This window comes from Gymnoscopelus braueri (genome assembly GCF_963280865.1).
Source record: "Gymnoscopelus braueri genome assembly, chromosome: 16".
Taxonomy (NCBI): domain Eukaryota; kingdom Metazoa; phylum Chordata; class Actinopteri; order Myctophiformes; family Myctophidae; genus Gymnoscopelus; species Gymnoscopelus braueri.
In genome coordinates this window covers 10,489,767-10,502,546 of record NC_137616.1, presented here as the reverse complement: position 1 = coordinate 10,502,546, position 12,780 = coordinate 10,489,767, and the positions used below count along the sequence as shown (strand labels likewise).

The 12,780-nt window shown below is 40.3% G+C and overlaps 1 protein-coding gene across 1 annotated transcript; it reads left to right on the top strand.

The window, feature by feature from the left end:
* The first annotated feature begins 423 nt into the window (after positions 1-423).
* crip2l (cysteine-rich protein 2-like) lies at positions 424-12,745 on the top strand. Its single transcript, XM_080452520.1, has 8 exons — positions 424-524; positions 4,683-4,777; positions 8,237-8,294; positions 8,608-8,745; positions 9,039-9,107; positions 9,455-9,549; positions 10,814-10,871; positions 11,338-12,745. Exons 1-8 carry the CDS (start codon positions 482-484, stop codon positions 11,400-11,402), a joined length of 621 nt encoding a protein of 206 aa, XP_080308646.1. The 5' UTR covers positions 424-481; the 3' UTR covers positions 11,403-12,745.
* The last annotated feature ends 35 nt before the right edge of the window (positions 12,746-12,780 follow it).

The window sequence follows — 12,780 nt, the reverse complement described above, 5'->3', positions numbered from 1 at the left end:
ATTTTGAAAATATGATCTACAAGCTCACAATGCGTTGCATCGCTTGTAGATCGGCTATTTTCAAATGGCCAAGATATATATACATTAGTGCTGAAGTGGTTACTGTATGTTTTCTAATAATAATCAAAATCTACAAAGTAACTTGTAGTTGTAGTTGTCAAATAATTGTAGTGGAATAAAAAGTACAATATTTTCCTCTGAGATAGTGAGTAGAGGTAAAATATTGAAAATTGGAGATACTGAATAAAGTAAAAAATACCTCAAAAATGTACTTGAGTATAGTACTTGAGTACATGTACTCAGTTACTTTCCACCACTGCAATTGTCCGTTTGTAAGAGATGATGTCACCATGGGGGCGGGGTTATGTAAATCCAGGAGAATAACGCAAGGGAGGATGAGCTTTAATTTCCACTACAGCGAAGGTGTGTCCGTGTGTGAGTCAATGAACTGACTGAGAAGAAAGGCTTTAATACATGGAACATGGCATCAAAATGTCCCAAATGCGACAAAACTGTCTATTTTGGTAAGTGTATCATTTTATGACTGCTAAAATTGTGTAGCTTATACCTTGTCATATTATGTACCAGGCCTATGTGATATGATAACTAGACAAAGAATGATTTTTGTTTTAATTATAACTATTTTAATTGGGGTTTCACTGCAAATGACAAATATTATATTTGTCAATGATGATCACATGATGATTTATGTACCGTAGGCAGAATGTATTATTTCAGTCTAGGATAGACACATATGGTTCGGTCACGGTGTGATTGTAACCAAAACATAATTTCTCTTTATGCTGCAAATTATAGCCTATCCCATTCCCAGCCCAATAATGCGCAACCCGATCAGCTTGATAGTGTTCGATATTCAAATGGTTCAGATTTTCTGTACGTTTAACGTTCAAGATACGACACCAAATATCATACACCTACCTACCTTTTTAACAAAGCATTTTTTTAGCCACTCTGGTCTTACCTCTATGCTTATGCCCTCATGTTTTAAATGTTTTCTGTTTCTGATTCTTCTTCTTTTTTTATGCATTTGCTTATTGTAGCACTTTGAGATTTTCACAAATGTAAAGTGCATTATAAATAAAAAATCCATTATTATTATAGCACCTCAAATCGTGACTCGTGGTTTCCAACCCGACAGTTAGTTCTCCACCCACCTCTAGCTCACCACATCCTCGGTCAAGCCATAGTGAGTTTATACTATCTTTGGGGCAGCTTATAGTTAAGCCAGTAAACGCAGGGTAGTGCTGGCACAAGGCGTTCACAACAACAATAATGTTGTTGTGTTGTGTTGTGTGTGCGAAAAAAAGCAGACAAAAAGCAGACAGACTGTAGCCATCAGGGCAGGCAGTTCATAGCATTTAAAAAAAGCGATTGTGCAGTGGTTCTCAACCAGTGGTCCGGGGACCACCAGTGGTCCTTGAGGGGGTTCCAGGTGGTCCCCAGCTAAATGATGGAGAGTTGGTAACCAAATGGACCCTAGACCATAGATCTTTAACTCTTGAGAGCGTAAAATGAAACCAAATGGACCCGTAATTATTGTTAAACATCTGCATTACTTAATTTACAAGAAGTCTATCACAATTAGAGAATGTAGAAGAATTGTTCTTTTGATCAACGTTTGCCTGTTATCTCCTAATACAGCATGGAATTGTGGACAAAATCCTATCCAACGACAACAAAAAAATACTCGTACGTTTTGGGTCTGAGAGGCAAAATCTCATCAAACGGTGGTCCGTGGCTCTAATGCCGAATAAATAATGGACCTTGATATGAAAAGGGTTGAAAACCACTGTGTCATCATAGCAACACCACGCATAGCTTTTCATTTTTGGAGGCTCGATCGGGTGACATGCAGTGTGTGTGTTCTCATAGATAGACAAGCCCCCATCATGTTTCTGCATCCCATTGCCACGCAGCATTTGGTGATGAATAATTAATTACCTTCACAAGCGTTATATGGATCGAGTTTGTCCCATTCATTCCCCTTGAAGTCTCTTGAGAGAACAATGGGATCACAATTTCAGCACTAACTGGCATGGACAGCTCCCACGAAGGAAGAAACCCCACCCTGTCAATGGAATGGAACATTTCTTACTGTAACGTAACTAAGTACATGTACTCAAGTATTGTACTTAAGTACAATTTTGAGGTATTTTTTACTTTACTGGAGTATTTCCAATTTTCAGTACTTTTCTACTGCACTACATCTCAGGGGCAAATATTATACTTTTACTCCACTACAATTATTTGAACACTTTAGTTACTAATTACTTTGTAGATTTTTATTATATTATTACAAAACATACTTTCACCACTTCAGCCCTATATAGGCTACCATTCCATGCCATTTGAAAATAGCCGATCTACAAGCTCACAATGCATTGCTATGTGACTGTGACACATTGTGAGCTTGTAGATTTGCTATTTTCAAAAGATTTTTATACATTTGAAAACTTGTGAAATGGTACATCTGCATAATGAGTTTCTACTTTTGGTACTTTAAGTACATTTTGATATCAATACTTTTGTACTTTTACCCAAGTAAATTTTGATTACCAGACTTTTACTTGTAACAGAGTATTTCTGCATTGTGTTATTGATACTTTTACTTAAGTAAAACATTTGAGTACTTTTTCCACCACTGCTGGTCTGTTTGCTTATTGTCGCTATTTACTTAGTAGGCTATATGTTTAATGTACTCCCACATGTGCTATTTGCATTAGGCTAGCTGTCTGTAGGCTGTTGAAGACAAACATAAAAGAGAGAAACTAAATCAACTTAACATTTCAAAAGCCCCTCTCAACATTTCAACAGTCAAGTAGACCTTTAAATAGGGAAATAGGGGAATTGTTCCATAAGCTACCGTACATATTTGCTATTCGGATACACATATTTACCATAACCTACATCAATATTTAGACTTACTGTAGCTAAGTTGCAAACGTGTAAACTTAAATTCATAGAAACACTGCGAGGAGTTCAAGTGGCCTGACAATGGTCAGGTCATCCTGGAATGATCATATAATAGACACCACAGAAAGAAAAAAACGACCATAGATGAAAGGAGAAAAGTGGAATTTATATTTTTGCAAGGCTATATTGGACAAGTATAAAATGAATCCCTACGTGGGATAAGTAATGTAATTCAGAGGGAAGAGGGACACATGACTCTATTCCCCTTCGCCCCTTGTGACATTCATCTTTTTAATCTTTTAGTTTTTCTCCTGCTGTCAATCACAGAGCTATATTTGCCAAGTAGATCTTATTATGGATATTCAATAAGAGACAAACAGCATTGTGTTGAGTCATGAGCCCCACAGAGAGAGAGAGAGAGAGAGAGAGAGAGAGAGAGAGAGAGAGAGAGAGAGAGAGAGAGAGAGAGAAGAGAAGAGAAGAGAAGAGAAGAGAAGCGAAGAGAAGAGAAGAGAAGAGAAGAGAAGAGAAGAGAAGAGAAGAGAAGAGAAGAGAAGAGAAATTGAATAGTCACAAGAGTCTAGTCATGGTGTAAAAGTATGAGCTGGGACTGCGTGCAAGAGAAAAGGAGTAGGCGTAATCATTATCTCAATTATCTCTCTCTCTCTGTCTCTCTCTCTCACTTCATCACTCTCCAAGTACAGTATGCATGGCATGTCTATATGTCTGTGTATACATCACCCACTCACTCGACCCTATAGGGCCAAAGAGTTCACTGTTTGCCAAGGCTGCCTTAAATGTCACTCATCAGAATGCTGGGCAGTCCAATCTAAAGAGGAGGTCACATCTGGCTGTGCCAGTGAAGGGGTGGGTGGGGTGTTGGGGGTGGGGGTGGGTCCTTACCGGGATATTCTGGGATGGGGTCACATAGAGGGCTACAGATAGCTTTCTGAGAGAGCCTCTCATGCTCACATCTCTCATGCTACATCATACTTTCCATGGTCATTCTTGAGTGCTTTGTATAAAGGAATCCTTTACATTCTAAAATTCTTTAGAACCCCCCCCCCCTCCCCGTTTACAAATATAAAGGTTAGCGTACTCTACTAGCCTATTTGGCAGGTTGACAACTACTGTATCATTTGAAGGTTCTGCTCTGTTTTAAAAAATGTGGCTGGTTTGTTAAATAGCTATCTTTTCCCGTATCAATTATCGCTGAGTGTTTAATGTGCAGCACTAACAGCGGTCCCATGGTCTCTCCAGCTCTGTAGTAAACAGAGTGTTTGCAGTGGGGTTTAATACATTTTCATGTCCGGATACCAATTTTATCCAATCAGGAGAGAGAACTCACACACAGGATACAGGATAAACAAATAGAATGTGCAGACAAAATTGGAACTGGAACACACAAAAAAAACTTAAGCTGAATGATCATTGTGGAGTTCTCACTCTTGACTGGACAAAATTGGTATCCTGACCTGAAAATGCATTTTCTGTTTACTAACTGAACAAACAAACAAACACTATAGCAATGATTACTATCAGAATATAGTTTTAACTTTTTTAACAAAAAGCATGTTTGTTTGTTTTTACAATTCACTTACACCCACTTTAACAGGGTTTTCAGCTGGAAGGGGCTTCTGTGTTTTAATCAAGGACACATAAACCATGACATTCCTCTATGGAGCAGCCATTCTAATCACTTAGCCTCTCCTGTTAATAATACCTGCTTGTGTTTTTCTCCTCCATAGCGGAGAAGGTGTCCTCTTTGGGGAAAGACTGGCACAAGTTCTGCCTGAAATGCGAGCGCTGTAATAAGACCCTAAATCCGGGGGGCCATGCAGAGGTAGGACAACCTGGAGAAAAGTCACCATAGCACTGGAGGGCATTTCCAGGGCAGAGTGTAATGACGGTGGCTGGTGTTTATTTCCCTCTCTGCCCTCTATCCATCAGCGTATGACTTTGCTTATAGTTCAAGTACAGAACTGAAGAGTAAAGACTTGTCTATAATGTATTTTGTCAACTAGGGTGTTATTCTCTGCACATCATAGTTAGTGTGGTTGCCCGAATGGGCAACCAGACTATTGTTTTACAGAAACTTTATTCTTTCGGTGTTTCTAGATAAACAATATTTCAAACCACTACTCCTCCCACAGTTTAATTTTCCCAATTTTGTGCCATATGTCAAAATGACCGGCCTCACCGGGAATCGTGCGCTTGTATAAGGCTAAGAGATTGGTTGCATAGTTTTATTGATATTGATTTATTAGTGCATTAAATGTCCCCATCCACTTTAATGGAAAAGTGAAAAAACTCAAATTCAAGTATTTTTTGCTCTGAAACCGTAAGAGCTATAGTTACCAGATTTGGTGGGGAGGTTCATGATTTAGTCCGAAATTATTTTTTAAAAAAACATTACACCAGTCGGCCTCATGGTGGCGCTATAACAGCCCACTTTACGTTTTGGCCTTTAACTCTTGAACCGTAGGTCCTAGAATAAAAATCTTTTTCCCCCTAGATTCCTTGGGTCATGACGCAACTCCCCATATAGGCCACGCCCATTTGCGTCATGATAGATTTTCCGCCATTTTGAATTTTCTTCAAAACACACTTTTAGCTCCTCCTCCCACATATTTTCTTCAAATTTCACAAAAATCGGTACACATGATCTCTGGACCCATGCGATAATCTGGAGCGAAACAGAATTTTGATAGTCCATACCGTTCGTCCGTAAATGGCTTCCAAAGTTAGCGGGAGGGGCCCGTTTTACAAAAAAGGCCACAAATTACAAACAAAACGTCCAGTCAATCCCAAATTTGAATCACATGTCAAGGGTGGTTTGCTCAACAAATCCCCAAAAGCATTTCCACTTTGATCCATAGGGGGTGCCACAACTGCGCAAAACGTAACCGTTTGATGCAAAAACATGATTTTTGGGGGGATCACTCCTCTCAAAATGAAAAGCAGGTGATCTCAGGAGTTACATGACGATGTCATTGGCCCGCTACATTTGTGGGAGGGGCCTATTTATTTATTGGGAGAGGCCTATTTCTTAAAATCAAAACGCCATGTATCACGAACGCAAGATCCAATCGGCACCAAATTCGAATGGCACGTCGCGCGTCCTCCGACGGTATTCCTCCAAGCGTATTCCTCAAGTCCCGGCGGCGGCAACCCGCGACCGGCGTCGGCGCAACCACACTTTGCAATTGCCCTGAATTGCGACGCGTCTAGTTTAAGATGTTATGGTTCAGTCAGGGTGGGAAATAAACATCATCCATCAGCCAAAATAGTCATTAAAAAAAGATATGGATGTTGCTTTTAGCTTCTACCAGCCACTGTCATAACAAAACATTATTACCAGCCACCACCGTGTAGCCTGGCATGGCCAGACTAATATCACTACTTTAATGCAGAGGGCAAACATTTTTTTGCACTGGCAGATTCGCCTGGTTTCCAGGTTAACGACCGTGTGGCTGGTACTGTTGTTGTCACCTTATGAGTCTGACTGGGTCTGTATGTGGGCAGGTTTTGTCAACGAGATAGTGTCACAACTGTGCAAGATGCAGTCACAACACATTACAGGTGTGGAGTTAAGATTATTCATTGAAACATTTAATGACAGACAAATATACACTACTATGCAAAGACATCATATAAATGGGTAGAAATCAAAAATCAAAATATGTACAGTAAACATCATATAAACGGGTGGAAATCTAAAATAAAAAATATGTACAGTAAACAGTTTGTACAGTAACAGTTTGTCTCTGCTGAGAGAAATGTCACTGTCACTGCTCCAATTCTGGTGCTGGTCATGCACGTGTAAGTGCACGTGTGCTCCCAACTCACTCACCAGTCATCCAGGAGCACACAAAGGGGCTTTCGTACAGAGGGTCAACAGATACTGTCTAGCTGATACCATTTTATTTCCATTAGCATTGCTACATGCTAACAAGCGTCCAGTAGACATTTCTCAGCAAAACGTAATGCTAGCTTTTCAACTATTGGACCAGTACCTCATAAGAATAAATAAATTGGGTCATCTGTTTCAACTAACTTCCATTACACCATATGTGTAATATATGGCCGGTGTGATCCCATCGCAAGATTATCTCTAGTTTAACAGTGGGTTTTAAGTTGTCTAGATGGCTGATGAAATAGTGAGAGTGAGAGGAAAGTGTGTAAATGTGTAATTCAGTTTGTAGTTAATTTGTAACTAGTCCGTACCCGGGGATGCGTGCACCCAAACTTAAGTGCTTAAGTGCTCAACTGGCACTACAGATCCCATAGCCATGTGGCTAATAAACAATTTCAATCAAATTCAGATAGATAGGCCTGCCCTGTACCAACCCACTGTGGAGAAAATAGCATGAGAACCACCACGTAACTGTATAAAAGTCCCCGTCCGCCATTTGGTTATGTCACTGTTGCACTACTGCTACTGTGGTTTGTTGCCGATACAGCTGATGAAGCCGCACTTGATTGACCACACATACAAACATATTGGTGCACAAAGTCTACTACGGCTACATGTAGCCCATCCATGCTGCTGCTATGCGTTTAAATCAAAGTCCTTTGTAACTTTGCACCATTGGGCCAGCTCTCTCTTTCTGCTGGCGTTCTCTCTGGTGTTGTGTGTATAGCCTTGAGCCCAGGTACAGCATGCTATTGTAACAATTTAATACAATTAATTCAATTCAATTCAAATCAATTAACCCTGGCACTGCTCCCATGAGTCACTCTTGCAGTCTCCACTCACAGCAGTCTTGATTAAGTGAGAGTTCACAGAAATGAGTTCACAGCTTAAACGTGGGAAAAGAAGAAGAATCAGCTTTCTCACTCCCTTCATACACCACTGGTCAATGCCCATGTGCAGGTTAAGACTGACCAGTCAACACACTGAGGAGACAAATGAATGAGGAAGACGGACACTCAGACAGAAGGAACAAAAGAAAGACAGACAGAAAGACACAGACAGACAGACAGACAGGACATGGGGAGAGAGATGGGGAGTAACATGCAGTAAGGCCGTTGGGATTCGGGACTCAAACCCGCAATGCGTTGTCAGGCGGTTAGAAATATATATATATATATGTTGGCAAGCTGTATCTTGGTATAAATCCTTTTGAAACAAATAGCAGCAATGTTTCAAAAGCTTTTTGAAACAAATAAGCCACTGTCAAAACCAGTTGCTCTGGTTTTAATGTGGTTTCTATGAAGAAACTATGAATGAAATTAAGTAGTGACTTCTTCAGCACAGCAGAGTAGTGTTTATTTAACTCTGCCCTGCTTGTATTTGCAGCACGATGGGGTACCATACTGTCACAAGCCATGCTATGCTGCCCTCTATGGACCAAAAGGTATGGTTAACTTGCCACTAGTCAGCTTTTTTGTTATTTTTAACAACATATTTATTATTGTATTATTTATAATTATTAACAACATGAAATCCCAGAGTCCCTATTCTGGGCATGTCATAATACAGTGTGTGAACATTTGGGGGAAACAAAAATAGCAGATCTACAAGGTCAACACGCCACAACGTGCCCGGTTTAAGTTGTTAAGACATGTCATCAGAAATTGTGTGTGTGTGTGTGTGTGTGTGTGTGTGCGTGCGTGCGTGCGTGCGTGCGTGCGTGCGTGCGTGCGTGTGTGTGTGTGTGTGTGTTGTAGGTGTGAACATCGGGGGAGCCGGTTCATACGTCTATGACACTCCTGTCAATGAGGCCCCTGCCAGTGTTGCCACGGAGACAGATGCCAAGCCAGTGGAGGAGAGAAAAGCTCCTGCACATGTTAGGGGACCAGTGAAGGGTAAGAAATGACATCATAACATGTTTAAAAGTGTCACACTTGGGGACTTGAAATGCACTGCAGTATACATATTATTGAGTATTATCTTAGTACTATCACAACGTGATGAGTTGTGAGCTTGTAACAGCTGCTATTTGTGTCATCTTGGAAAAGTATTGAGAATGTTTTGAAACTTATTGAAAAGGTTTGAAATTATTTGCTCACAAGGTTGAAAATCGTTAAGAGGGACATAAGAAGGACTAGCAAGAAGATTCATTAGCAACATATAATGCTGTTTTGTGTTTTCTCAAAAGCTGCAAGCTTTTCATCTTTTTCTGGAGGCCCCGATGTCTGTCCAAGATGCAACAAGACTGTATATTTTGGTAAGTATCGTAGTGCACCACCTATACACTGTGTGTGTGTGTGTGTGTGTGTGTGTGCGTGTGTGCGTGCGTGCGTGCGTGCGTGCGTGCGTGCGTGCGTGCGTGCGTGCGTGCGTGCGTGCGTGCGTGCGTGCGTGCGTGCGTGCGTGCGTGCGTGCGTGCGTGTGCGTGCGTGCGTGCACGTGTGCGTGTGCGTGTGCGTGTGCGTGTGCGTGTGCATGCATTCTTGCTGGAATATACAGAAGTGCATGAAATTACTAGTTACTAGGTGACAGATCGTTGTTTTGGTTATGTATTCAGCGTAGGGGGTGCGAATCTGGGTGTTTTATCCTTTGTTTTTTATACAGCTGAGAAGGTGTCATCCCTGGGGAAGAACTGGCACAGGCCGTGTCTACGCTGTGAGAGATGCAGTAAGACTCTGGTTTCCGGCAGCCATGCCGAGGTGAGACAGTCAAATCCTGCTACTTAATACTTTTCAAAAGGTGTAGTTTTTTTTTTAAATAGCCGATATAGAAGCGTCACAACAACAGTAAACACTATACTGGAACAGATGGCATGTTCTCTGTGTAAAGGGCCGTCGACACCAAGAATAGGCTGTGGGTGTGAATAGGCTATAAAGATTACTAAAGCAGGGGTCTTCAACAGGGGGTCCTCAGAGTTACTGCAGGGAGGCCAAATTCTTGTGTGATAGGAACATTTTTAACCACTTGAACCCTAGCATCCCTATTCTGACGGGAACATTAACTGAAAACAGCAGATCTACAAGCGGTTTGATGTAGAGGGAAAGAGTACAGAACCAACGGTCAAGTTTTGAGTATTGATGCTTTAATTTGTTAAATAATGTCTATGAAGCCATCCATACAATACGTAGTGGGGGTCCCTGCTTCATCTCTCTCTCAGCCAAGGGGTCCTTGGCCTGAAAAACGTTGAAGACCCCTGCTATAAAGACAATGATGTGAGCATCCACACAGACGAACCATAACGTCACGTAAACATGTTCAATGTGAGTGATGTGTTGAACATGACGCCCTGTAAATTCGGATGCATGTTGATTGGCTGTTAGTGTTTCGATCGTTCATCAAATGGCTCTGAAAGTGATCCCAACGATATCGTTCATCACTGTCATTTCGTTATAGTTGTGGTCTGGACTGGACTCAGCCATCCACTTGAGTTACAACGACATTTAAAACAACATTTATTGTTATCTGTATTGCTATCAATGGCTAGCCTACAGTAACTTAATCAGACCTCATGAAGACAACTAATCTTACACAGCATGAAAGCCTTTTTATGCCAACAACTTTGCTATGACAGTAAAAGCAATGGCTTGTCTAGTGATTCAATATTGAGACTTAAGGGCACTCCAATATGCCAGTTTATTGTCCTTAAACGTATTTACACTGTCATGTGCAGGCGATGTAGAGATAAGAATACAGTAGCCTTACTTCGAGAAATGTAGCGCATACTTACAGACAGTATTGTATGTTTTAAGTAAAATTATCCGACTGTGCTGACAGATAGCCTGGAATCCAGACTGATTCGCTACGTTCGTTTTTTTTCTTACTTCGCTACTAAGTGAGAGAGAAAAAACGCAGAACGTTGCAATCGGTCTGGATTCCAGGCTAGCTAACAGATACTAAATGTACGTTTTCGATTAAAAACATTTTTAGCTAAATGTAAATGTAAATATTCTTCTTGTCTTGCAGCATGATGGACAGCCCTACTGTCACAAGCCCTGCTATGCTGTCCTATTTGGACCCAAAGGTATGTTATTATTCACTTATTCACAGAGGAGATTAGGCCAGGTTCTGGACATCAAGGCAAGAATCAAGGAAAATAATTCAGGTAAAACATCCGCACAGTGGTTTAAAGCTACCCAAATTAAACAAAGTAAGTTTGGGGAGCTTTAAACCTGTGTTTGGATGTTTTACCTTCTTCTCCATTATTCACTTATTGACCCTCCATAAAACAACAATACGTTTAAGAAATTCTCTTATTCGTGGTTTGTTAAGCTTCTAGCAAATTCATGCACACTGATAACAATGCAGTCTGACTACGATTCACACTTCAAAACTTTTCAAACTTTTATTCGATTTTTCTAAGTATATACTCTGCACTAGTAGAGGGCACAGCTTCTGATTTGTTTGTGTTTCATCAAGTGCAATTACACACATACACATCACATCGTTGCATTGCAGTCACTAAATACAGATTTCTTTCTCCATTTCAGGTGTGAATACTGGAGGCGTAGGCAGCGCCATCTATGATGAGCCAGTTGCGGAGGCACAGCCCTGAACCGCAATTCTGCCAACTAGACAAAAGAAAAACAAGGGAGATCGTATTTAACTTTCTTCGCCGACGCCTCCGCCAATGTCTCGTCTGTGGTGTTCTTCCTAGATATATAATAGGCCTCACCTTCACTTCTTTATACTTTATGTTTTATGTCTGCCTTCTGCACTGGCTGCTGAGCAAGGTCTGTAATCCTGCTGATGGCTGACACCGGAGTCCTACTGAAGTTGTTAGATTTGCAGCATGCATGATAATAACACCATAAACACCAGAGTGTTCATTTAACTCCTAGAGTCTGCAAATGTATTAAACCAATTGGATAAACCGTCCATTTGGTTACATCTGTACTCTCACCGAGTTACAAATGCATAAATGATCACTGAGGATTTTACTGTGATGAAGGAATAAGAACACGGACACACATGCGCTTTCTGGCACACTGTAAAATTAATTGTCATATTCATCATGTTAAAGTATGTTCAGACTTCTACAGAACGGTCCCCTGCCTTGTACCGATTAAAATTAATCTCACAAGGTATGAATATTGATTTTAGTGTTATGACATTAAATCAGTCGACTGATAAAACACCCCTTCCAAAAGAATATAAAGTTCAGTTCACTCGTGTTATCAATACCTCTACCCAATGACCTACTTGTGCGTTGATGAATCAATTTCATGCGACACTTGCAACAAACTACAATTTAATTGCATTTAGCAAATTTGCAACTATACAACCAAGTCCCTGATCATTTGAAAAGAATTAACTTTGGAGAGCATGCATTCAACCCACTGAGTGTGATTCTGACCCAGCCTGTGATTCTCTTTGATTTACCTTCTGCACCCAGTGACACATGATAAATTAATACTATACTTTGATCACAGGGATGGATATTTAGATTTTTATTATGTTGTATTTGTATATTGTTTAGATATATATTTTTTGGTACCAAACAAATCTTTATACACTAGATCCTCCCTTGTGAAATAGACATGCCTTTATATTATTCATTCATTTTTGTTTTTGCCATCTGCCAAATGAGTAGCCTAGTATGTGATGACTAGAGGTATGTTTGTTAGTGTATACCTACTACTTCACAGATGGAATGGGAATAATGTCTCTTACCTGTGTGCACTAAAGTAATGTAGTCAAAGGGTCCTTCAACTTATTGTCAGTATTTCATAGCCAGGTTTCATCCTGGGTCAAAAGTAAAGAATGATTGCGGAGACGATATGCATACAGTATTACAGTATGTACACATGTTTAATTTTAGTGAATGTTGTGTTTGATGACTCAAGGTCAGCTAATAAGAAAGAGTGACTAACTTATAATTTGATTTTCTACAATAAAATTGTGTGAAATGAAACCTGATTGTCAATGTCTGA